Below are 22,329 nucleotides of genomic sequence, written 5' to 3' on the forward strand. Positions count from 1 at the left end.
GGATTGTGAAAAGGAGGGGGTGGGGCCTGCTGGCCGGCGCGGGAAACTCGCGCCTGCTCACTGGCGCTCTTGACCGCCCCCCTCCCCCCCGGTGTAGCCAGCCAATCAGAGCCCAGACGCGGAGGTAGACGGCGCGGAAGGGGGGCAACTGTGACAACCGCAGGGACAGGCCGCGCCTTCGCCGCTACGTGGCACAGCTGCGGGCCCTGCGCGCCTGAGCTCCCGGAGGCGTCCCCCTGCCTGCGGCCCGCCCAGGGCCAAGTGACCTGATGGTAGGTTCTGCCATGCCCCTCACGTGGTGGCTGTGAGAAACAGCTGCTGCGTGGAGGTGGCAGTTTGCTAAGTCCCTTCTGTTCCCGGTCCGGTTGTTTTCTGGAAAGAGATGTGTACCTAACAGGGGCCCAAATCTGAAACCTTCTGCAAAAGTGACGTTTGCTTACATTAAACCACTGGCAGCTCTGGGGTGTTGTTTCTGCGAGAAGAAATGGCACGGGACCTCAGGCCGCAACACAGGAGCGTCGGGACCGTGTTCTTCTACCTCTTGTCAGGGGGCTGGACTCTGCCCCCGGAGGGGCCGACAACCTAAGACAATGCAGTTCTGATGGGTTGCTTTTTACCCTTGTTCAGGTCTGAAAATCTCTTACCCAATTTAAGAACAGGATGAACTCTCCTGTTAAAGGAGGGAATGAAGAACCCTGAACTCAAATCTCCAACCCTGTCGCCACTCACCTGGGCCAGCAGGATAAATGTGGAGGTGAACTTGGTTCTTGTCTCACAAGTACTGCTTAACCCACCCACCCCTCCGTCATTCAGGAACTCATTGCGAGCCAGGTGCCAGGCACGCTACAGTCCTAGGCACTCCCTGCAAGTTGTGACAAGCTGTAGGAAGGAGTAGACTGCAGAGGTGGCCAGGAACAGGAGAGACCCATTCTAGGGTGGTCAGACAAGGCAGGTCTGAGAAGCTGCGTTAAGGTCTGGCGGAGGGGAGAGAGGAAAAAGAAGTACTGGGTGGAATGAAGATTATCATCAGGTGGAAATTAAAGGGAACTGGAGAGTATTTGTATTAAACTAGCAGCTTTATTACCCTTTAAGGTCCATGTCTTCACTTGAGGAGATTTCGAAGTGCTTGAGGGAGAAAAACCTGTAAGAAGTGATAGAGATCAGGGAATAGGCCTTGGGAATCCTGGAGTGGGGTCACAGTGAGACTCTGGGCAGCCTGGGAGGCAGAAGCCACAAAGGTCAGGAGGGACTCAGTTTCTGGCCTCTGTTCCCCACCGCTCAGTCCTATCAGCTCCTGGGTTACCCGAGCTTCAGTCGCCAGCCACTCTGCTCCTGTGCCAGCACCGCCTCCACCTCTTTCCTTGGTTTGCTGCTGCAAGCGTCTTCGGGCGCGCCGCCGCCCCTGCCACACACGGTGCCACAAGGCACAGCGCAGGCTCACTGAAGAGGAGAGCAATACCCCCTTCCCTGTCTCACCCTGAGACCTTTCTTGGGCTGCTTCAGGTCCCTTGGGCCCCTGCTCTGCCAGCACTGCATGCTGTGGCTGCCCTTCTTCTCCAGTAGCTAGGTGCTTTCCAGTTGTCAGGGGCAGTTCCTGTGGCTGTCCAGAACTCGGCATGGCCCAGTCCTGCACCGTCTCTCCGGGCTCTATAACCATTTCTTCCACCCCATCGTCACAGTGGTCCCCCACACATCCCTGCTGTTCCTCTTTCCCCTCCTCACAACTCTTTTGCTCTCCATCTAGTTTCAATCTTTTGCTTGTCCCTCCCTGAGGAGACTCCTCAGTTGCTCCTCCTGATCGTGGTCTCTTGGTTCCCTGTTCTATATGGCACCCCAGTGCTTCCCTTAACACCTGGACCAGAGCAGCTGTGAGCTGGGTGAAGGGAGCAAGGGGTAAGGGGATGGGTGTAGCAGACAGCAGGGAACTCGGGGAGCTGGGCTGCAGAAGGGGGAGCAGCCCCCAGTCCCGACCCCGGGAGGAACGGTGCTGATACTGGAGGCTTCGGCAGTAATTGGCAGCTGCTCGGCAGCAGTTCTGTAAACGCCCAGCTACCCGGCTGGTCACATTGGCTGCGACATTGTGACTCAGGTCAAAAGGATCCTGGAGATTCATGGGACCGAGGCGCAGACCCTCCCAGAGACGAGAGGGCAGGCCCCCTACCACAGGCAGTGCCTGACCCTCCCGCAGGGACAGCAATGAGCCACGAAGATCCCAGCAAGAGACACAGGAGAAGAACTGGGCTAGCAAGGAACCTGGAAGAGAAGGAAGATGGGGTCACTTAGAGATGGGAACTGACACTGAGACAGGTCCTGCACCAGAGCCATTTCCTTAACAGGACGTTCTTTTTCCCCTCTGAGGGACTCAGAAGAGCACCAAAAAGCCAGGCTTCTCTGACCCCTACAAACAAGAGGGCAAGTCTCTCTCCCCACACCCCCAGCAACACCCTTCTCCAGATGCTGCTCCTGCCCCTGGCTAGTAGTATAACCTTGGGCATGCCACTTAATTGCTCCAAGGCATGGTTTCTTCCTCTGTAAAATGGCAATAACAGTATTAACTATCCCACAGGGTTGCTGTGAGAACCATGCCTGGCATGGGAAGTGTTATGTATGTTTCTGACTGCTGTTATTAACATCATTACTAGTCCTCTACCAGGCTCTCCAAACTCACTGAGGGTCTCCACATTAGTGCTGGGTTCCAGTCTCGAGGCGTCCCTGGGGAAACTACAGTCCCAGCCATCAACTTCCACCTGTTCCCCCTCATCTGTGAAAATAAAGAAGGTGAGTGAAGGTCAGCCTGGAAGCAGGAAGATGGGGGGGTAGGTGAGGACTCATTCCCGGGGTAGCTCAGTGTGTCTCAGTGTGAAGAGGAGGAGGAGATGAAGCTGAGGAGACAGCAGGGGTGGAGGCTGGGCTGCAGTACCTGCTTTCTGGATGAGCTGAGACACAGTGGGCAACACAGGAGGGTCCCTGGTCTGAAGGAAATAGATCACCAGCAAGGTCAGGGCATAGTTATTGAGAAGAGGGCCACTCCCTGGGTAAATAATCAATAATTTCAATTAGATCAGAGGTGCTTCCAATCCGCTTGGTAGTTTTCTCAACCCAGGCTCCTGTTCCTACCTCCCTGCTCTCCCTGAATCCCTGCCTTTGTACTGACCCCAGCTCAGCCCCAGGTCTATCCTGATTCATTCTCACCTGACAGCCCCCGACCCTGAGCCCAGCAGCGGAGGGTGTACACGAGGGGCCGGACTCGTCCATCCAGCTCTGAGCAGAGACTCAGGAAACGGGAGTTATGCAGGGCCAGCCTGGGACAAAGGGGAAAAAAGGTGTTAGGGCCAGGAAACCCTGGGAACCTATCACCCCCAGCTCTCATTCCAGACTTGTACAACTGGGCCAGCTGGAATAAGGCCAAGAGAGGCCTTCCCAAAGTGTTGCTGAAACACCACTGTGAGAGGGTGTGCAAAAGAAAGTCAAACGAGTCTGGGGAACACTACATCCTATATACCCATCTTGGACATTCACAGGGCATGTTGTTATAAGACTGCTCAGAGCCTTTAATATGAAAAGAAACAAAGACAGAAAGGTAGGGAGAAAGGGAGGAAAGGAGAAAGAGAGGGAAAGAAGAAGCAGGGGATGGGAGAAACCTGTTTGCGTTTAACCTAGCATTTTCCAAATTTATTCAACCACAGAACTCTTTTCTACATCCCTTAAAAATAGTATTCCAAGGAACACACTTCTTAAACATTGAAATAGAAGTCAGACATGACAAGATATATGGCAGAAAGAGGGATAGGACCAGACAAGGACAAATTCAAGATTCAGCAGGTGTAGGAGCTCCCAAGCCAGGACTCCCTCTTCACCCACTCCATAATTCTCAGCTGGCCTTCCCCAACTCCCACCCCCAAACAAAGGTACCGGTTACTGAGGGAGATATCACCGTGGAGACCCGAAGGCCGATGGCAGAACTTGACCACAGGGCGCCGGGCCGAGGGCACAGTTTGGACTCGGTACACCCCGGGAACACAGCCCCGGAGAATGGATCCCACCAGCTCCAGCATTGCTACCCCTTCTGTCTTCTCCCCCTTTAGGGCCTCCGCTAGTTCCAGGGCTTTCCCCATGTCCCCCTCTCTCCTGTCCTCCTGCAGTGGTGAGGCTGGAGGCAAGGACTGGGGAGAAGCAGGGGTCTCAGAGGCCAAAGCAGAGTCTGGAGTCCGGGGCACCAGGGAGGAGGAAGGGGTTTCAAAGTCCAGGGCTTCAGAATCTTGGGGAGAAGCTGGAGGCTGTGAGTCTGGAGGGGAGGCTGGGGTGCAGGCCAGGGCTTGAGGATCCAATGGGGAAGCAAGGGCCGAGTCCAAGGATGGAGACTCTGGAGGCTTTGGGGCCGGCTGTGGACAGAAATGAGCTGAGTGACTGCCTCTCCTGCATCCCCTAACCAGGAATCATCCCTGTCCCCAAGATGTCTATTTTTTCCTGCTTATTAGCTGCCAGGCCCTTTTTTAAAGACTTTACATAAATTAACTCATTTAATCCTCACAGCAAGCCTTTATTTAAATTAAAATAACCTTTTAATTCCATAAAATAAATGGTCTACATTCTGCAAGAATGTCACTGTCATGAAAGACAAAGTAGAGGAGCTATTCCAGATTAAAGCTATTCCAGATTATTCCAATGACAGTCCATTGTCAGGACAGCTGACAAAATTAGAGTATGGACTGTAGATTTTTTTTCTTTTAACTCACACACACACTCACACACTCACACACCTGGACTGTAGATTAAAGTCTTGTAAAGTTTTACAACTTTACCAGTGTAACATTTCTTCAACTTGAACCTTTGTTCTTAGGTAACAGACATTGCAGTATTAAGGGGTAAAGTGGCATGATGTGTGCAATTCTCTCAAAGAATTCAGAAAGAGAGAGAGAGAGAGTGTGTGTGTGTGTGTGTGTAGAAAGAGAAAAAGAATAAAAAAGACTTTTTTAAAAAAAATAACCCCTGTAAAAAAAAAAAAAAAAATACGGGCCGAGCCCGTGGCGCACTCGGGAGGGTGCGGCGCTGGGAGCACAGCGACACCCCGCTGCGGGTTCGGATCCTATATAAGGATGGCCGGTGCGCTCACTGGCTGAGTGCCGGTCATGAAAAAGACAAAAAAAAAAAAAAAACCTGTTATAACACCAAGGTCAAAGGTTTGGTTCCTTGTACCAGTCAGCCACCAAAAACAAAACAAAACAAAACAAAAAGCCGTTTTGTCAGGACAGGAAATATATGAGAACTCTACTTTCTGTTCAGTTTTGCTGTGAACATAAAACTGCTCTGAAAAATAAAACGTGTTTATTGGCTTCCCATACCAGCCAGCTGCCAAAAAAACTAAAAATTAAAAATTTTTTTTTTTTTTTAAAAAGATGACCGGTAAGGGTATCTCAACCCTTGGCTTGGTGTTGTCAGCACCATGCTCAGCCAGTGAGCTAACCGGCCATCCCTATATAGGATCCGAACCCGTGGCCTTAGTGTTATCAGCACCTCACTCTACCGAGTGAGCCACGGGCCGGCCCTAAAAATTAAAAATTTTTTAAAATTCAAAACAATAAAAAAATCTGTTTAGCACCGGCCCGTGGCTCACTTGGGTGAGCGTGGTGCTGACAACACCAAGTCAAGGGTTAAGATCCCCTTACCGGTCATCTTTTAAAAAAAAAAAAAGAGGGCCGACCCCGTGGCTCACTCGGGAGAATGCGGCGCTGGGAGTGCCAAAGCCACGGGTTCGGATCCTATATAGGGATGGCCGGTGCGCTCACTGGCTGAGCGCGGTGCGGGCGACACCAAGCCAAGGTTACGATCCCCTTACCGGTCACAAAAAAAAGAAAAGAAAAAAAATCTGTTTAAAAATAATAATAACCCATTCCTATTCCAAAACAGAATCCGTACGTTAGGTGTTAGAAAATACAGATAAGCAAAAACATAACCCCAAAATTACCTTATTGTATATCTTTTTACATATTTTACTTCCTAAATAAGATATTGTAAATAGCCTTTTGAAATGTTTTTTCTCATTACAATTGCCATCTATCCCATGTCAATTTATTTTCACCCTATCTAACCCATCCATCTTGATATCTCTCCAATTACAATAACCATTTCAAGTAGGTCCTATTTTCCCCATTTTACTGATAAGGAACTGAGGCAGAAAGAGGGAGAGTACTTGCCCACAATCACATGACCATTCTTACTTCTCAGCTGCCTCCCTGGTCACTCACCTGGGGCTCTTCCAAGTCACCCAGATCCAAGAAGAGGTCAAGATCACAGCCATGGACATCAAAGCTGTTTATGGAAGAGCCAAAAGGATGGACCACACAGCCTGGGTGCCAAGCAGAGAATAAATGTCAAGAGACATGAGGGAGGAGCAGGGGGTAGAAGAACATAACGGGGTACAAAGAAGGCAGAGCAACCAAACACTTCCAGCTGACGGAGGTCTGGGGATGCAGTCACGGGGCAGTGAAGGAAGGGAGGGCTCAGATATAGTAGGGGAGGTGACTTACCAGGGAAGAACTCTGTGAAGACCTCCTGCATCAGGGCCACCACCAGGCTCCGAAGCTGCCGCTCAGCCTCGGACAACTCCCTCAGCCCTACGAGCTTTACCATTTGTGCCCCCACATCTGCAGCCTCAGCAAGTGCTCTAGCCAGCTGGTGACTGTCATGGGTTGCTCCTTTGGGGGATTTGGAGGCCGGGCTCTGGAAATTCTTCTGTTCTCGTGGCCGGACACGCAGACGATGTCCTGCCAGGCTGTGCTGGGACTGTGACAAGACAGCCTCCCGAGCACCCACATCCACCATCTCCACAATGGCAAAGAGTCCCTGGAAAACCACAATGGGCAGGCATGATGGCTTTAGAACCAAAAATCCAAGCACACGGTCTGATAGTGAACAACAATGTTTGAAATGGGGACTGTCCTATAAATTGGGAATATTTGCTTGCTGTTCTCATAACAGGGAACATAGTTAGAAAAGCAATTCTTTCCCTCACTCCTATACCATATATTTTACTCTCACCCCAGTCTGACTCTGAAAAATCTCATTTTACCTATTTTATTGTCCCCTACTCTTCCCAATGATGTGACCTCACAGGTTATACTATGACCCACCCCCTAACGTTTCCTGGTTTAATTCAATTCTTTTAACATTTATTTAGAATCCATGAGGACTGGCCAGTTAGTTCAGTTGGTTAGCATGCAGTGTTGTAACACAAAGGTCAAGGATTCAGATCCCCATACCAGCTAGCCACAAAAAAAAAAAAAAAAAAAAAAAACGGAATCCATGTAATGAACAGTGTGCTGGGCATAAATATAAACACATAAATCCTTTCAAGGAACTTACCACCTAGGAATAACAGCAATATGAGAGGTGTGGTACTATGATTTGGTTGGGTTTAATGATACTGGGCCATATTTTTTTTAAGGTAAAACATTATCAGGAGCAGGAAAAACATGACTGCTTTGGGGCAAAAGTCCATATTCTTTTATATCCTCCCGAGTGGTAAAGGTGGAGCCTCATCCTGTTTATAAAAAGGTACCTTCCACAGTCATCATATAGTAGTGGCATAGACACAGAAATGCAGATGGAGGGAATGGAATTGAGACCCAAAAGTAAACCCATACATCTATAGTCAACTGATTTTCAACAAGGATGCCAAGCCCATTCAATGGGGAAAGAACAGTCTTGTCAACAAATGGTGCTGAGACAACTAGATAGACACATGCAAAAGAATGGTTCTGGACCCTTACCTCACACCATATACAAAAATTAATTCAAGGGGGGAAATGGCCTCACCAGCACACAGGCCTGAATTACAGATGGAGTGTTAAAGACATTCTGGAAATATAGTAGTGGTGGTTGCAGTACCCTGTGAATATACTAACAAACAATGAATTGTATACTTTTAAAGTGTGACTTTTACGCTATGCAAACCATATCTCAATTTTTAAAGAAAGGGGAATACCCTACCTACCCTTACTTCTACCCTTATGCCAAATAGAACAAAGAACCAAAGTGAAGCCAAGGACAAAAGCTGCTACTCGTGCCTGCCTGGGGCAGTCTTTTTCTGACTTTGAGGAATCACACAGCTCACCAGACTACAGTTTAACACCAAGTTTACAACCAAAGCCCCAGCTAGAAATTAGGTGTCCTTTTGCCTGTCCTTGTCTTTGTGCACATATTTCTCTCAAGAAACCTCACAGAAGGCATCAGGGAGGGCAAGATTAGCAGATTCAGAAGCCTGTGTCCTGACCATTTTTCTCGTCAATTACACCATCCCTAGCTAGAGCTACCACCTGTTGAGGACTAATTACAAGCCAAACAGTTCACATAAACTATTTCTAAGGCTCATAAGATTCCTACAAGATATATACTATTATTTCCATTTTACAAATTAAAAAATGGAGAGAAAAAAACAAATTAAAAAACTGAAACTCAGAGAGGTTAAGTAACTTGTGACTGCCTCCCAACTAGGGTATCAAGCTCCCAAATCTCTAACTTTCCATTGACAATTTCCCTTGAGGAAATGTAGAGATTAAATGAGATAGTATATGTAAAGTACATGGCACACAATTGATGCATAGTAATTACTCAACAAAAATTTTAATCATTAATGTTATAATAATTAGAAGCCTCAGAAAACTGAGGTTTAAGCTCAGGAATAGATCATTCTTTGCAAATGAAATAAATATAACAAAAATGGGGATGGTGAGCTTGCTGAAGAAGTAACCCAGGACAGACACTGCCAATTGCCCACCCAATATACATTCTCCCTTTTTCCTTACGAATAGCACCCTAATTTTGTTCAGAGAGGCAAAGTGCCTGGTTAAAAACACTTAATTTCCGGGGCTGGCCTGTGGCTCACTTGGGAGAGTGTGGTGCTGATAACACCAAGGCCGCGGGTTCGGATCCCTATATAGGGATGGCCAGTTAGCTCACTTGGGAGAGTGTGGTGCTGACAACACCAAGTCAAGGGTTAAGATCCCCTTACCAGTCATTTTTTTATTAAAAAAAAAAAGAACCACACAATTTCCCAGGCTTGCCTATAGCTAGAGGTAATCATGTGATAAAGTTCTAGCCAATGAGACACAAATAGAAGTCTACTAAAGAGGCCTCCGGAAAAAATATTTTCCTCATAAGAAAAAAGAGTGTAGTCAGACTCAACTGGCACCAGCCTTTTATACTCTGCCCTCCAACCTGCCCCTTCTTCTTGCCTAAAGGTATGGAAGCAGCAGTATCACAATTATAAAGCGAGAGCCACGTGTGAATGATGACAGAGCAGGAAAACAGCAAAACCCTGGACTGCCCAGGTCTGGACTTCTTGTTACGTGAGAAAAGTTAAACTCCTTTTGTTTAAGCCGTTTGTAGTTCGGTTGCTGAATGCACTCCCTAAAAAAACAGACCCTACTCCACCCTAAAAGAAGACCTGGGCTGCTAAGGATATTTGGGATCTGGCCTATAAAACCAGAGTGCAGTCTCAGACCCACAATATGACCAAAGAACACAACGCCACAACAGTGAACTTTTTCCAGGAAACTAAAAGGACACTAACAAAAGGTGTGCATGAAAGCAAGACAAAAAAGACCACAAAGAACGAGCATGTTTGTCTAGCACTGTCCAGAGGACAGGGTGTTCTGACCAAATAACCTCAGTATCTCTCAGTAAAAATTAATAAACTGCCAAATGGTTTATCAACCAGTTTTTGTGGGTTTGATACTCCAATGGTATGTTGTTCTTTAGGCATCAACTTTCACTATAATTACTCATTTCATTGTCTACTTTCTCCTCTAGACTGTGAGCTCCGTGCAAGCAGGAACCAAGTCTATCCCATTCACTACTCAGAATGCAGCCCTAAGTATAGTGCCTAGTACAAAGTTAGCAGTGAATAAACATGTGGTGAATAAAAGATTCACTGAATAAATAAATGACAAACAAGTTCCCCAGTGACTAACTCTGATGAACAGATAAAATCCAAGGAGATGGGAGAGGTGTGAAAAACTCAAAAAGCTAGACTAGCCCAACTACAGTGGTGTCCACCAAAGACAAGCCACATTATGAACCAACCAAAACAAGCTGTTTCTCTCTCTTGTCTCTTTTGGTACGCAGCACACCTGACACTTTTTTTTTTTTACACCCAGAGTCATTCACTCACTCTACCTTGTCTTTGTCCATGACAACACTGGCCACAGGTCCAAATGCCTGGAAGTACTGAAAGAGCTGAGCAGAATCCATATCTCTGGGAAAGCCACTGACAAACACACTTCGAAGTCCCTGGGCCTTTCTGGCAGCGCGTAATTCTACCAGGCGCCGGTGTTTCCGGCCTCCCAAGTGGGCATTGAGGCTGGGTCCTGCAGAAATAAGTGTGATACAAAAACATCCACATCACTCTTCAGTGTATCTGCCCCCTGCCTTTGCTCTCTGAATATCTAAATCCTCCTGATCCTTCCAAGCCACAGAAAGTGTGACCTTTGAATAAACAAAGTCCTGGCTCCTTTCACCTTCCTTTCTTGTCCATTTGTCTATACAGTGCGTTCTCTAAATGGTTCCCAGGAGAACTAGTTACACTATAAGTACTTCTTAAACCATCTATATGCTCCACATAGAGCAACACCTGCAAATTGTAAAGAAATTAACAGTAACTTATCCAGGTCATACGTAGAAAAACTAAATAAATCAGGACCCTGGACTATTCCTCATGGATCATTTCTGGGTAAGGAATAGTGACTGCAAGGGCAGGATCTGAAATCACACTGCCCAAGTTCAAATCCCAGCTCTGTCAAGCTGTGTGAGATCTTGGTCAAGTTACTTAACCACTCTGTACATCAGTTTCCTCAGATATAAAATGGAGATAAGAGTAGCTACCACATAGGTATTATTCACATGTAGCACTTGGCAGAATATTATACATGTTAAATGTGGAAAAATTAGCTGCCATTATTATTTTTATTGTGAGTCAGCTGCTTGATGTCAGTATATGTAGGGCCAAAGAAGACTCCTAGGGGCCTATCCCGTGGTGCACTCGGGAGAGTGCAGCACTGGGAGCGCAGCGACGCTCCCGCCGCGGGTTCGGATCCTATATAGGAATGGCCGGTGCACTCACTGGCTGAGTGCCGGTCACCAAAAAGACAAAAAAAAAAAAAAAGAAGAAGAAGACTCCTAGGTTTCTGGCTTGCCCTACTGGACAAATAGCTATAGTGCCATTCACAGAGAAAAGAATGAAAGAAGACTCTGTTTAGGGAACATCATGATTCCAGACTTCTCAAAGTGTAATTTGAGGTTTCACGGAGCCCCTTGCACTGTCATACAAGGAGGTTGTCTACTTTTCTTTTCTTTTCTTTTTTTTTTTTTTTTTTTTCTGTCTTTTTCGTGACCGGCACTCAGCCAGTGAGTGCACCGGCCATCCCCATACAGGATCTGAACCCGCGGCGGGAGCGTCGCCGCGCTCCCAGCGCCGCACTCTCCCGAGTGCGCCACGGGCTTGGCCCCCTTGTCTACTTTTCCAAACGCACCCCTGCCTCTTCCTCACTGGTACTTTATGCTCCAAACATTCGTGCCACTTTGTTTCACCCGTCCCCACCCTTGGACAAGTCTTCCATTGGCTTCCCTGACTTAATTACTGCCTTCTCTGTGACTCCACAGCTCTCCAACTGTATCTATACAGCACTAAAACTGTCTCAATCTCTAAATGGCGAGATCCTTCATCTCTGAAGCCCCCACCCTAGAGCGCAGCAGAGAGCAAGGCACAGAGCAGAGATCCAATGATGATGGTTAAAGAGTAAGTAAAATAATGAAACTTTCGTCGTGGATGTTTCGTATACTAGGAGGTGAGTGACCCTACCAATCGACTTCACAGGAACTATGATCCTAACTTTCGCTAGGACCAAAAGATAAGCTCGCAATCACCCCCCTCACTAGCCACCGCTTACGGTTGGCTGTAGTAACGTGGCAGAGGCAGCAGCGGAAACCCCCACGCGGCAGCGATTCGACATCCGAATCCACCGCTGCCATCGCGACTCTCCGGTACCGACCAAATGCAGCCACTTCTGCCACCACCGGAACTCACTTCTTCAAATCCCAACGCGCTCGGAAGCAACTTCCGCCAGTCTGATAGGAAATGACGTCACGTCGGCCAACCGCGCAGGCACACTCCTCGGGAAACCAAGCTCCTTCGACTCGGCGTTCCGTCTCTTAGACTGTCAAGTCCCCGCCCCTTTTAGGAAAGGCCGCTTATCTACAGGCTTATCTGCATGCGCTAAGCCGATTGGCGGGCTCCGAGATGTTCAGGCGTTGATTGGCTCAGAAATTCGTGAATATTCATGAAGCAGCCACAAAGGCCGGCGCCCCACGGCGTCTCCAGCCCGCTCCTTGACAGCGGGTTCCTTCCTTCCAGGTGGTCGCGGGCCGGCTGTGCGCTTCTTCACCGGGAAGCAGAGACCCGCGCGGCTGCACCCTTAACCCCGTAATTACCCAGCGAATGAAGGCGGAGAAGGAGCATCTCACAATCCTTTGACGCACGGAACCCAGGGCTGTGCCTGGGCTCCCAACCTCCCCAGGGCCGTTACTCTCTCCCTCTGTTCCCGGTCCTCCCACAAAACAGGTGTTCCGCCACCGCTGCTTAGCCCCGATTGGGGGCTCTGCCCCTTCCAATACCTTCCGGGCTCCACGAGGCCACAAACGGATCGCTGCGGGCACGGTGGGCCAGGCTCACCCCCACCGCAGTGGTGGGCTGCGTGGAGTGTCCTCACGAGGCACCAGAGCCACCGGCCCCCTTCAACGCAGTGCGACGGAACCTACCGTGGTGGCAGGAAGACACTGGAGGGGGAAAGAGCTGCTGACCCCCAGACTGGTACAGTGGTTTCTCCTGACTCCGCCGTGTGCAGGCACTTGTCAGGGAGAGAGTAAGGGCGTTGGGAGGCTGAGAGACAGGGTCCATAATGAGATAGAGGGTACTACCACATGGGTTAAGCAGCTCGTGCTGTGGTTATCAGCCCACAGCTTTGAACTGTGCAAAGAGCAGTGGACCTACGGCGAACATACCAAGACCTTGAGCAAATCACAACCGCTGAGGCTGTTCCTCACCTCTAATGAGGTGCCCGAGGGACATACAGCAGGCTGAACTTCTTGTTCTCTCCTAAGGTATTTCTCCTATTGGACCCAGCTCAGGCATCTAATCTGTCTCCCAAACCTTAAAAATGCAAGAAACAGCACTGCAGTGGACCCCATTATCAAGGCAGTTGCTGAGGCTGGTTTTGAGGATCCTGAAGCAGCAGTCTGTATAAGTACACCACAGAGCCAGGTTGCAAGATCCTGCTGTTCTCCCACTCCCACCAAGGGGGGGGCTACATCTTACCCTAGCTGCTAGCAACTTCCAGAATCCCTAAGTAAACAGGAGAGGAGAATAAGAGTTGGGAATTAGAGGAAGAAGCACTCTCATGACCACCTCCTATGGAGGCCACCAGCCGTCTAGGGAACCAGCTCATTCCAACTGCTTTGAATGAATCTGGGTCAGGATGGTGCTTGGGCCAAAGCATCACTGGGAGTTGGGGGGCATCTGGGTCCCACAAGGCTAGCTGGAGCAGGCCGCCTCAGTCCAGGCAAAGCTGTTCCCAGGGCAAGCACCATCTGTACCTCCTTCATTGTCCTTTGTCCTTTATTTTCCCTCTCAGACAGCCCCAACACACACACAAACACACACACCCATGGCAGAGAACAGCTGAGCCAGAAGAAGCTGAAGAAAACAGCTTTTTATTTGTTACTATAAGAACCAATTACAGAATCCAAGGTTAAAAAAATGGACAAAAGATCTTTATTTCTGAGAACTGGCGTACAAAAGGCAGAGGGGGAAAGGGGAGGGAAGGAAAGAGCGAGCATGGGCTGGGGTGGATGCCAGCTTAGGGGCCTCAAACTTCAATTAGGAAAGTCCGGACACCGGACAGGAAGAGAAACCCCCAATTAGGAAAAAAAAAAAAAGATAGACATGGCAGTGCACGCCCCCCTCCCCCAACCAGGTACCACCACCTGATATGTTTACTCTTCCCCTCCCCCATCCCCTTTCACAAAGGGAGGCAAAATTTTTAAAAAATTAAAAAACCCTCCCCCCAAACTGCCCAAGACAACTGTGGGTCCTACCCCCCAAAACAGGCTAGGTTCCCACTTGGGCTAAGTTCCTGCAGTCCGCCCTCCATCACCAAGAATGGAGAAGCATGGGAAGGAGACAAGTGTCAGAGGCGGTAACACCAGAGGGCGCCCAACCCCTCCAGGGACACACATGCACCTGCTCCCTCCCTCATTCACTCCTCACTCCCTTCCATACTAAAAGATCCATCCCTTCCCCACAGATGCTCAGTCCTCCAGGATAATGGGCTCATTGGTGCTGGCAGGATGTGAGGGTGCAGGTAGAGAGACTGGGGGCCGCACTGCAATCAATGCTGGCTTCACCTTCAGGGGCAAATTGGGCCGGCGAGCAGCTCGCCGCATTTCCAGGTGGGTCAGAGCCTTCCGTAGGGCCCTGGCCAGAAAGAACAAGAGGGGAATAGAAAAGGCTTAGAGAACACTAAGACCCCCAGGTGAAACCCCACATTGCTGCAAACACTGCAGTTCTGCCCTCTGGCCCATTCTTTCCTGGCATCCCCACCCTGCACCCAGTCTTCCTGGAGCTGGCCTTGCTCAGATATTCCTGTTTCCCCTACCTATCAACCTATTTCCCGTACCTGTCAACCTAGACTGTCAACCTCTCCATCCCTCCATGGTAGACTCCCTACCTGGTATCTTTTGTGGCCACAAACACCACAGGATTAGGGGCATCAGCTGGGTTTAGTTTCTGACGCTTGGCTGCTGGCTGTGAGCTTGAGCGAATCCCTGAGGCCAGAGCCCTTCCATTGGCAGAGAAGGGGACCCCTACCCCTGCCATCTGGAAAAGGGTGGGGCAGTACAATGAGGGAAGGGACCCTCTCAGACTCCTATCAGAAACAAAAGCCCACCCAGCTGAGCCTGAGCCACCCTGCTCTGCCAACTCACAGTCTCATAGGCCCGTTTCACCATAATGCCTCCCAGTCCCCGGTTCTGGGTCAGTTGGTTTCTGTTGATTGGTGTCTTGGTGCCCCGAGGTGTTTTTGGTTTCAGGGGTGCCTGGGCCACTGCCAGGAGAAAAAAATAAAAGAAAACGTAGATAACTTTCACATCGTATCTTCTCTTTATGCAGTTTCCCTTTCTCACCTCTACCTCTTTTCCCTGGGCCAGCAGTTTACTTGGGCATCCCCAGAAGTAGTGATGGGGGAGGGGTCTGGCAAGCTATTAATAGTATTTCAAAAATCACACAAGTATGATCTTATCAAATCAGTGTGGTAATACTGGATAGCTTATGAAAAAACATTCTTAACCACAAAAGTACAGTTTATTAGACTAAATCTCTTAGGACTCAATAGGAAAGAAAAAAGCAGGGAGAGAAGGTTCTTGATAGTAAAAGGACTAGGAGCCTGAAACCACCCTAAATGTTTGCCCATCCTATACCCACCCTAGAACCACAGTCTGATTCCCCGTCCCATACCCAGATCTTTGACAATAGTTGCCAGGGGCAGCCGCACCAGAGGGTGAATCTTCAATGGAGTCTTGGCAGCCTTAGGAAGTCGAATGGAGCCTGGAGAACAAAGATGAAAGCTTCTGAAGAGGCTTCACTATTCAGGCCTCTTCTGGGGTCAGGACCCATGTCTAATCTCCTAAAAAAAACTTCTGTGGCCTACTATCCCTACTGTCATTAAACACCTAGAGAAACACTGATCTCTGGCCAGAGCAACCCTGAAACCACCACTAGTCCCACCACTCCTGCCCTTACACTCTGCCTTGATGGCATTGGCATTGATAGGGGCATAGGGTCGTCGGGCAGCTCTCCTCGGCTGTAACAGGTCCCTGCACATGCGCCTGGCAAGACGGGTCAGCTTTGTGGTCTGGAGCAGGAAAGTCTGCCTGTTCTTAGCCAGCAGCTTGGCCCGGTTGGCGCTGGTTGTATAGGGGGAGAGACTTTGGGCTTCGGGTCTGGACAAATGACCCCTCGAGTGTGGCTCCTGGAGGAATGGCATAGGAAAAAGGGAGAATACAGATCAGCACTCAGGCTCTCTTCTTTCTTCCTTCCCTGCACAGGGCAATTATTCCTGCCTGATCTCTTTACTCATGCCCTGAGCTACCTGGCTTCCCAGACACTATCAAGCACCCCCTGCCCATCAAACCATTACCATTTAAGAAGTTTGCCTAAAGCTGACATCAATATGCTCACTGCTCTCCCCTGCCTGTCCCTCCATTGATCCTTACTGTGGTGCCCCGAGAAGCCCCCTCAAGTTGGGTTGGGGTCTTCAGTCCCCCATACTTCTTCCAGTAGATCCAACAGGAAGCACAAAGGCGGCACTGCATGTTGGGTGGGCCCCAGGCATACCACTGGGCAGACTGTGTGGCTGTAGGAGCATGGAGAGGAGGGGGAGGTCAGAAAAGAAAGATGCTACCTGAGCCCCTCAGGTTCTTGGGACAGAGCAGGGTTCCCACTCACCCCCAGTATCCCTGTCCCTCACTAGAACTCACTGTGGCAGCTCTCACAAGTCAGGCCCTTCTGAAATCCAGCCCCATTCATGCCAGGTTTTGAACCCACAGAAATGATCTGGTTAGGGTTTGGCTTAGTGCTAATAGAGCGGCAGAAAGGAGAAACAGAAAAATTGGTCAAGAAAAAGAATCCACTTCCAACCTGTCTCTATAATTTGGGCCTCCTGCCCACCCCCAATCACTGAGAAAGGCACAGGTTGGGGGAAGAGAAGGAAAATATGCCAGTCTTCCCTACCCACCACACTTACTAGGTGGGGATGTAGACCTGTTTCAGTTTGCTGTCTGCTTCAGCAGCTTTCAATCTTTTCTGCAGGAAGGAAAAGACAGAAAGAGAAGGATCTGAGTATCTCTGCAGGGAGAATGTCATCAATTTCAAAGGCAGAAGTGAGTAGGCAGCCTCTGGTCCAGCCTCCCCAGCCCAGATGATACCTGCTGAATATATCGATCTGTGGTTTTCCACATGTAGTAAAACTGGACTATGCTGGCAAGTGACTTCCAGGGTAGCTAAGGAGGACAAAGGGAAAAAGGATGAGCACGCACCTGGCCCCAGGTCCTAATTCCCTCCCCTGTCATCTCTCCCACCTCTCCCCTCAGCCCCATCCACTTACAAAATCCTGACGAATATCATTGAAATCTTTCCCATACTTCTCTAGGGCCTCCTCAAATAGCATGGCCTCCGAGGCAGACCATTCCTCCATCTCATCCCGACACAGCACTGGGCCCCCCTGGGGCACCAGTGTCGACATGGCCTTAGCCAGGTCATAGCCATTCCTTTGCAACGTGTCCATTGCGTGGAACTACAGGGAAGATGGAGAACAATGCTGAGGACCTGCAACCCTCAGCACTACTCTTCTGCTGCTCGAAAGAGTGTTTAAAAATACTCATACTCCCTCAGAGACACCCTCCTCTCCTGTCCAGACTCTGCAGGTTCCCAAAAAGCCCAGTCTACCCACCTACCCACCAACTTCTGCTCACCAGGGTGATGTCTCGGGAGGCGGCAGCTGCACTCATGTGCAGGCTTGGCTGCCGAATGGAGCTGCTGCAATCTAGGGCTCTTGCAAAGGTCCCCACAGCTCTAAGGGAGAGATGATAAATCAAGAGGGAAAGAATAAAGCCCAAGTGGGCTCAGAAACTAAGCCAAAGGAGAAAGAAGGAAAACATACATGCCAAAGAAAACAAGAGAACAGGACTCAGAAGTACGTCCACACCTCCCCCAGCCCATCTTCCCCATCCACCCACCCCTCACCGGGCCACCACGAGAAACTGATCAATCTGCCGGTCTGTGAGAGGGTTGTCTGGGTCCCAGACCTTCATCTCCATCTTCTGTTGATTCCGATTATCAGATTCTCCTGAAGAATGGAGCAATGGCATCATCAGGGAGAGGAAAGGGAAAAATAACTGGTGTCTTAATCACTCACAGTAGCACCTCTTTTTTCCTCTTCTCCTGCTGATTTTATCAGCCACATCAACTCTCAGACTTCTCTTCCCAACTGTGCCCATTTGCCCCTTTCAAGTTCCTAAGCTCCCAGGAATCACAGCAAAGAGCCTTGCAGAATATGCACTGCACACCCCCAGGGCATGAATTCACAGAGGCTATGACGTTAGAGTGCCCCTTGGAGTTAGACAACCCAGTAGCCATAGGGTCTGTCCTGTTGCTTACCCTCTGCCAGGCGATCTGGAATCTCAGCTTGATATTTGCAACCAACTCTGATCTCTCCCTGATCAGCCAGAAGTGTCTTCTGCACAGGGTCAAACACCAGTGAGTAAAAAAAGCAGTCCTGGAAATGAGGAGAGAGAAGGTAAGCAGGGCAGCAATCCACGTAGTCAGTGACAGTGGGGGATATCCAGAGTTCCCAAGACAGGCAGTCTGTCAATCCCATACTCATCACTGTCCTACTCTCCTCTCGCCTTTTGGGAACAGTACCCACTTCCCTCCCACTTCTTCCAACACCTCTTCTCACCTCCTTTTCCAGGTACTGGCTCAGGATATCTGTCTCATTCAAGAGGGTCACGCTACATTTCCCCCTACAGGAGATAGGTCAGAAAACCCTGGGTGAGCCCCTCATTCCTTCTCCACAGCATCTCCAATACACCATCCCCTCCTCTCCATCACATAGGCCACACTGGCCTCAATTGTCCTATACCGTATGTGGGTAGCTGGTAAAGATTCAAATTGCCGAGAAAGAAAAAGCTCCCGGTGCTTCAGTTGATGTCGCTGCTGCTCTGATACTCCTGGCTGCTTTGATTCTTCCTCAAACTCCCCTGGGAGATTAAGGAGGAAGAAACCAAATAAGAAACTAACCTAGACAGAAGGCACCTTAGAAACTCTAACCTCGGGAAAACATTTCTCAGCTTTTTTTCTCACATTTTCCAGGCATCTGCCTTCCACACCCTTACCCTACCACTTCCCCTCTGAGCCCTATGCTCCATTATAGATGCTCCCAACTCTCCATCACCAATGCTTTTAGGAAAGAGCTGCTGAGAGTACAAAGAATGCCATAGAAATACATCCCAAACCCAGCCACCAATGCTCAGACACCACTCACAAAGCACAAATACTGCCCACAGCAGGCCCAGCAAGAACAGCACACTTGTCTCTTTCTTGCTAGAACAGCCTGAAGTCCAGGAACCCAATAAGATGAAAAATATCATGCAAGGTTGTATTTACCAGTTCCTCTTTTCAGATTTCAGGAGATTCTTTGCTCTAACACATCACATGCAACCCTAATTATCCCTCACTTTCTACTTGGCTAATAATAGTTTGTGGGGCTTTCAAGGACAGCACCTCTCAAGCCAGTGCCAACACCTTCCTCCCCAAGGAGCTACAGCTTGCCCAGACGCCTTGGTGGAAAGGGTTAACTTGGCTGGGCACCAACCAAAGTGGGAGGAGGCAGAAGAGGCTCAGGCCCAGGCTCATTGGTGCATTGTTTCCAACCTCAGGGAGAAGGGGGGGGTGGGGGGGCAGTAGACTCCGCCCTTCGCCTGTGAGCTCCGGAAATCCAGGGCTAAGGCAAGGGGGACCACACCCCCCACACCCCATCTGATTGGACAAGGCCAAGGTCAGCCCCTGCCAGATGGGGCTGGAAACCCCAAAGGGCCAGGGAACTTAGTAAGCCCAGCTCCTCATTAACGCCTTCATGCCCAAAGCAGCCAGAAAAAAGAAAATAATTTAGGAAGGCAAAACAAGGTTGGGTAGGGGGGAATCAAAGCAGTTAAGGAAAAAGACGTGAAGGAAAACTGAAGGAAGTATATTTTTTTTTAAAAAGGAGAGCTTAAGAATAATGAAAGAGGAAAAGGGAAACATGTAAAATGGACAGAAGGGGAAATGGGAGAGGTTAAGAAAGAAACAATGCAAGAAAACTTTCCCACCATCCCCTAGCTTTCTATCCTCTCCCCTCTTCCCTGTTATGCGGGCTTCTCAATACAATCTCTTCCTCTTCACCTTGACCCTCACAGTCACCACCCATTGTCCCAACATACCCAAAACTGTCCCCCCCTCAAGCGTCCTGCTTCTCTAAAGCTCTTCCTCATTCTATATATAAATACTATCACCTCTCTCCCTCTCACATACAAACCATATTCTGCCTTTCCTTATCATGGTCTCTCCAACCTGCTTCCAACCCCAACGTGTAAAAACAGGCCTCCGTCTGAAGACCAGGCATTTCCCACCCCCAAACTCACACCCGTGCCTTGGGCATGCTACCAGGGAAAACACCTGCAGGAACATGCCCAGGCTTCAGATCATGGGGAGGGGGAGATGAAGAGGATGAAGACACTCACTGGCATTACTATCAGCCAGGCTGTTGAGGCTACTAGAAATGTCCCTTCGCCGGAAAAGACAGACAACCTTTGCCTCCACATTTCCATTTGCAGTCTAAGAGGGAAAAAAATGTGGCAGTGAAAATTGGTCATTTGAAAGTGGCAATACACAAAGAGACTAATAACAGTAAGTAAGTTTCTAACGGACCTAAGTAAAAAAGCTCAAAAAATTATGAGTAAAGACTTACATTCAGGGACAGACTTCCAATCCCTTTCCACTGCCCCCAAGAGACAGAATAGTATAGTTTCCACTAAGCTCTCAATAGCTTTTCCTGAATACACAGAATGAATGAATATGAATGGGTACTTAGGATAGGGTCCTCTCACCCACCTGAAGTTAGAGACCTCAGAAGAAAGAGACCGAGGGGGGAGGGGGGTGTGAATTCTGCTCCACTCACCTTGTTGAGCTCCTCAATCCGTCTAACCAGGTAAGGATTGCTGGAGGAGTTCTCAAAATAGACGTAATCTGTAGGAGGGGGTGGGGAGAAACCGGGAAGATCAGAGGAGGTGGGAGAGCGGAGCACCAGGGTGGGAGGAGAGAAACTCAGCCTGAGTGGACCAAAAGGAGACAAGGGTTCAGGTAGAGCGGACGCTGAGACGTGGAAGTGGAGAGACTAAAACAAAATAAGGATGCCCCCTCCCCCACACACATGCCGCACCTAGTTTTGTAATCAGGTCCCTAGCTTCAAAAACGAGACTTAAGGAAGAGACAAGAAGCAGGGGTTCCCTTGCAGTCCCCACAACTAAGCGATGGAGTTGGCTGCACCCCAGTCTCAGCGAGTGAGCAATCGTTCACTCAGCGCAGGGCCCCCAGCTTTGCAAACCGAGGCTCACAATAACTCCTGGGGAGAGGAGACCTCCGGGCGGCTCCCCGCAGGTGGCAAAGCCGTCGCCCCGTCCCTAGCGCCCTCCCTGCCCTGTCATCTCCTTCGGAACCAGTTTCCCAAGCCCACTCCCCGCCCCGGGGTCCCCGACGCTGCCCGGAGAGTGCCGTCGGGGTAGCGCTCAGCCTCTCCGGCAGTCTCGGCACCCGGCCGGGTCGACGTCCCCGCACCCTCGCTCCCCGAACTCCCGGTTCCGGTTCCGGTCCGCGCCCCGGTCCACGCCGCCCCCGACGCGGCTCCCCGCGCCGCCGGCTGCCGAGCCTCTCGGGCCCCGGCCCCCAACCTCTCCCGCCCCGGGCCCCGCACCCCTGCGCCCGGTACTCACCCCCCACCCGGTACATGTTGGCCGCCATGGCCGTTCCCGCCGCCGCCTCCGGCCGCACAAAGGGGTCCGGGAGGCTCGCGGGGACGGGGCTCGGCTCGAGGAGAAGCCCCAAGCGCGGGGTTGGCGCTTCGCGGGAGTCTCGGTGGGGCCCGCGCAGCCGGCACCTCCGCCGCCTTAGCCGTCGCGGTTCATCCCGGCCCGCGCTGTGGCCGCCGCCGCTGCCGCCTTACGCCCGAGACGCCGAGGCCGGCGCCGGTCCGCTCGGCTTCTTCCGGAGCGAGCTCAGCTCCTGCGGGCCGGAGTCCTCGCCGAGTCCCACCAGACGCGGGGCTCTACCGGCCGCGGGGAAGGCTGGCCCGGCGCGCCTCGGGGTTCGCCTCCTTCCGGAACACCTTCGGCCGATCCGGAGAACAAGGCCCGGCGCTCGGCTCAGGTCGGAGAGCGAGACCCCACGGCTCGGCTGCTTCCGGAAGGAGCCCGGCGGCTCTCGGCCGGCCGCTGCCGGCGCTCGGCGGTTTCCGTCGCAGCTCGGCCCCTCCTCCGAGGGCGGGAGCGGAGGCGGGCTTAACTCTCTCCTCGCTGGAGCCCGGCAGCTCCGCCTGCCGCCCCGAGACTCGCGCGCCTTCGGGCTTCGCGGGGTTACTTGCCCGCGGTTCTGCCGGGCATCTGCTCGAACGGTCTACGCTCCCTTCCCCT

At 50.5% G+C, this 22,329-nt stretch overlaps 2 protein-coding genes across 2 annotated transcripts; both read right to left on the bottom strand.

Moving 5' to 3' along the window:
* Nucleotides 1-1,057: 1,057 nt before the first annotated feature.
* Nucleotides 1,058-12,062, bottom strand: TUT1 (terminal uridylyl transferase 1, U6 snRNA-specific). Its single transcript, XM_063093220.1, has 9 exons — nucleotides 11,946-12,062; nucleotides 10,177-10,367; nucleotides 6,528-6,843; nucleotides 6,246-6,346; nucleotides 3,913-4,382; nucleotides 3,193-3,302; nucleotides 2,921-3,031; nucleotides 2,669-2,761; nucleotides 1,058-2,253 (listed from the first exon to the last, which is right to left on the bottom strand). The coding sequence occupies exons 1-9, from the start codon at nucleotides 12,025-12,027 to the stop codon at nucleotides 1,103-1,105; spliced, it is 2,625 nt and encodes an 874-aa protein (XP_062949290.1). The 5' UTR covers nucleotides 12,028-12,062; the 3' UTR covers nucleotides 1,058-1,102.
* A 1,986-nt stretch (nucleotides 12,063-14,048) lies between these two features.
* Nucleotides 14,049-22,244, bottom strand: MTA2 (metastasis associated 1 family member 2). Its single transcript, XM_063094582.1, has 18 exons — nucleotides 21,634-22,244; nucleotides 20,823-20,890; nucleotides 20,386-20,479; nucleotides 18,750-18,867; nucleotides 18,567-18,630; nucleotides 18,266-18,383; nucleotides 17,852-17,954; nucleotides 17,581-17,680; nucleotides 17,214-17,402; nucleotides 17,035-17,109; nucleotides 16,854-16,912; nucleotides 16,588-16,685; nucleotides 16,324-16,463; nucleotides 15,851-16,079; nucleotides 15,566-15,655; nucleotides 15,037-15,155; nucleotides 14,781-14,929; nucleotides 14,049-14,527 (listed from the first exon to the last, which is right to left on the bottom strand). Exons 1-18 carry the CDS (start codon nucleotides 21,659-21,661, stop codon nucleotides 14,362-14,364), a joined length of 2,007 nt encoding a protein of 668 aa, XP_062950652.1. The 5' UTR covers nucleotides 21,662-22,244; the 3' UTR covers nucleotides 14,049-14,361.
* Nucleotides 22,245-22,329: the final 85 nt, after the last annotated feature.

The sequence above is a fragment of the Cynocephalus volans genome, chromosome 4 (genome assembly GCF_027409185.1).
Source record: "Cynocephalus volans isolate mCynVol1 chromosome 4, mCynVol1.pri, whole genome shotgun sequence".
Taxonomy (NCBI): Eukaryota; Metazoa; Chordata; class Mammalia; order Dermoptera; family Cynocephalidae; genus Cynocephalus; species Cynocephalus volans.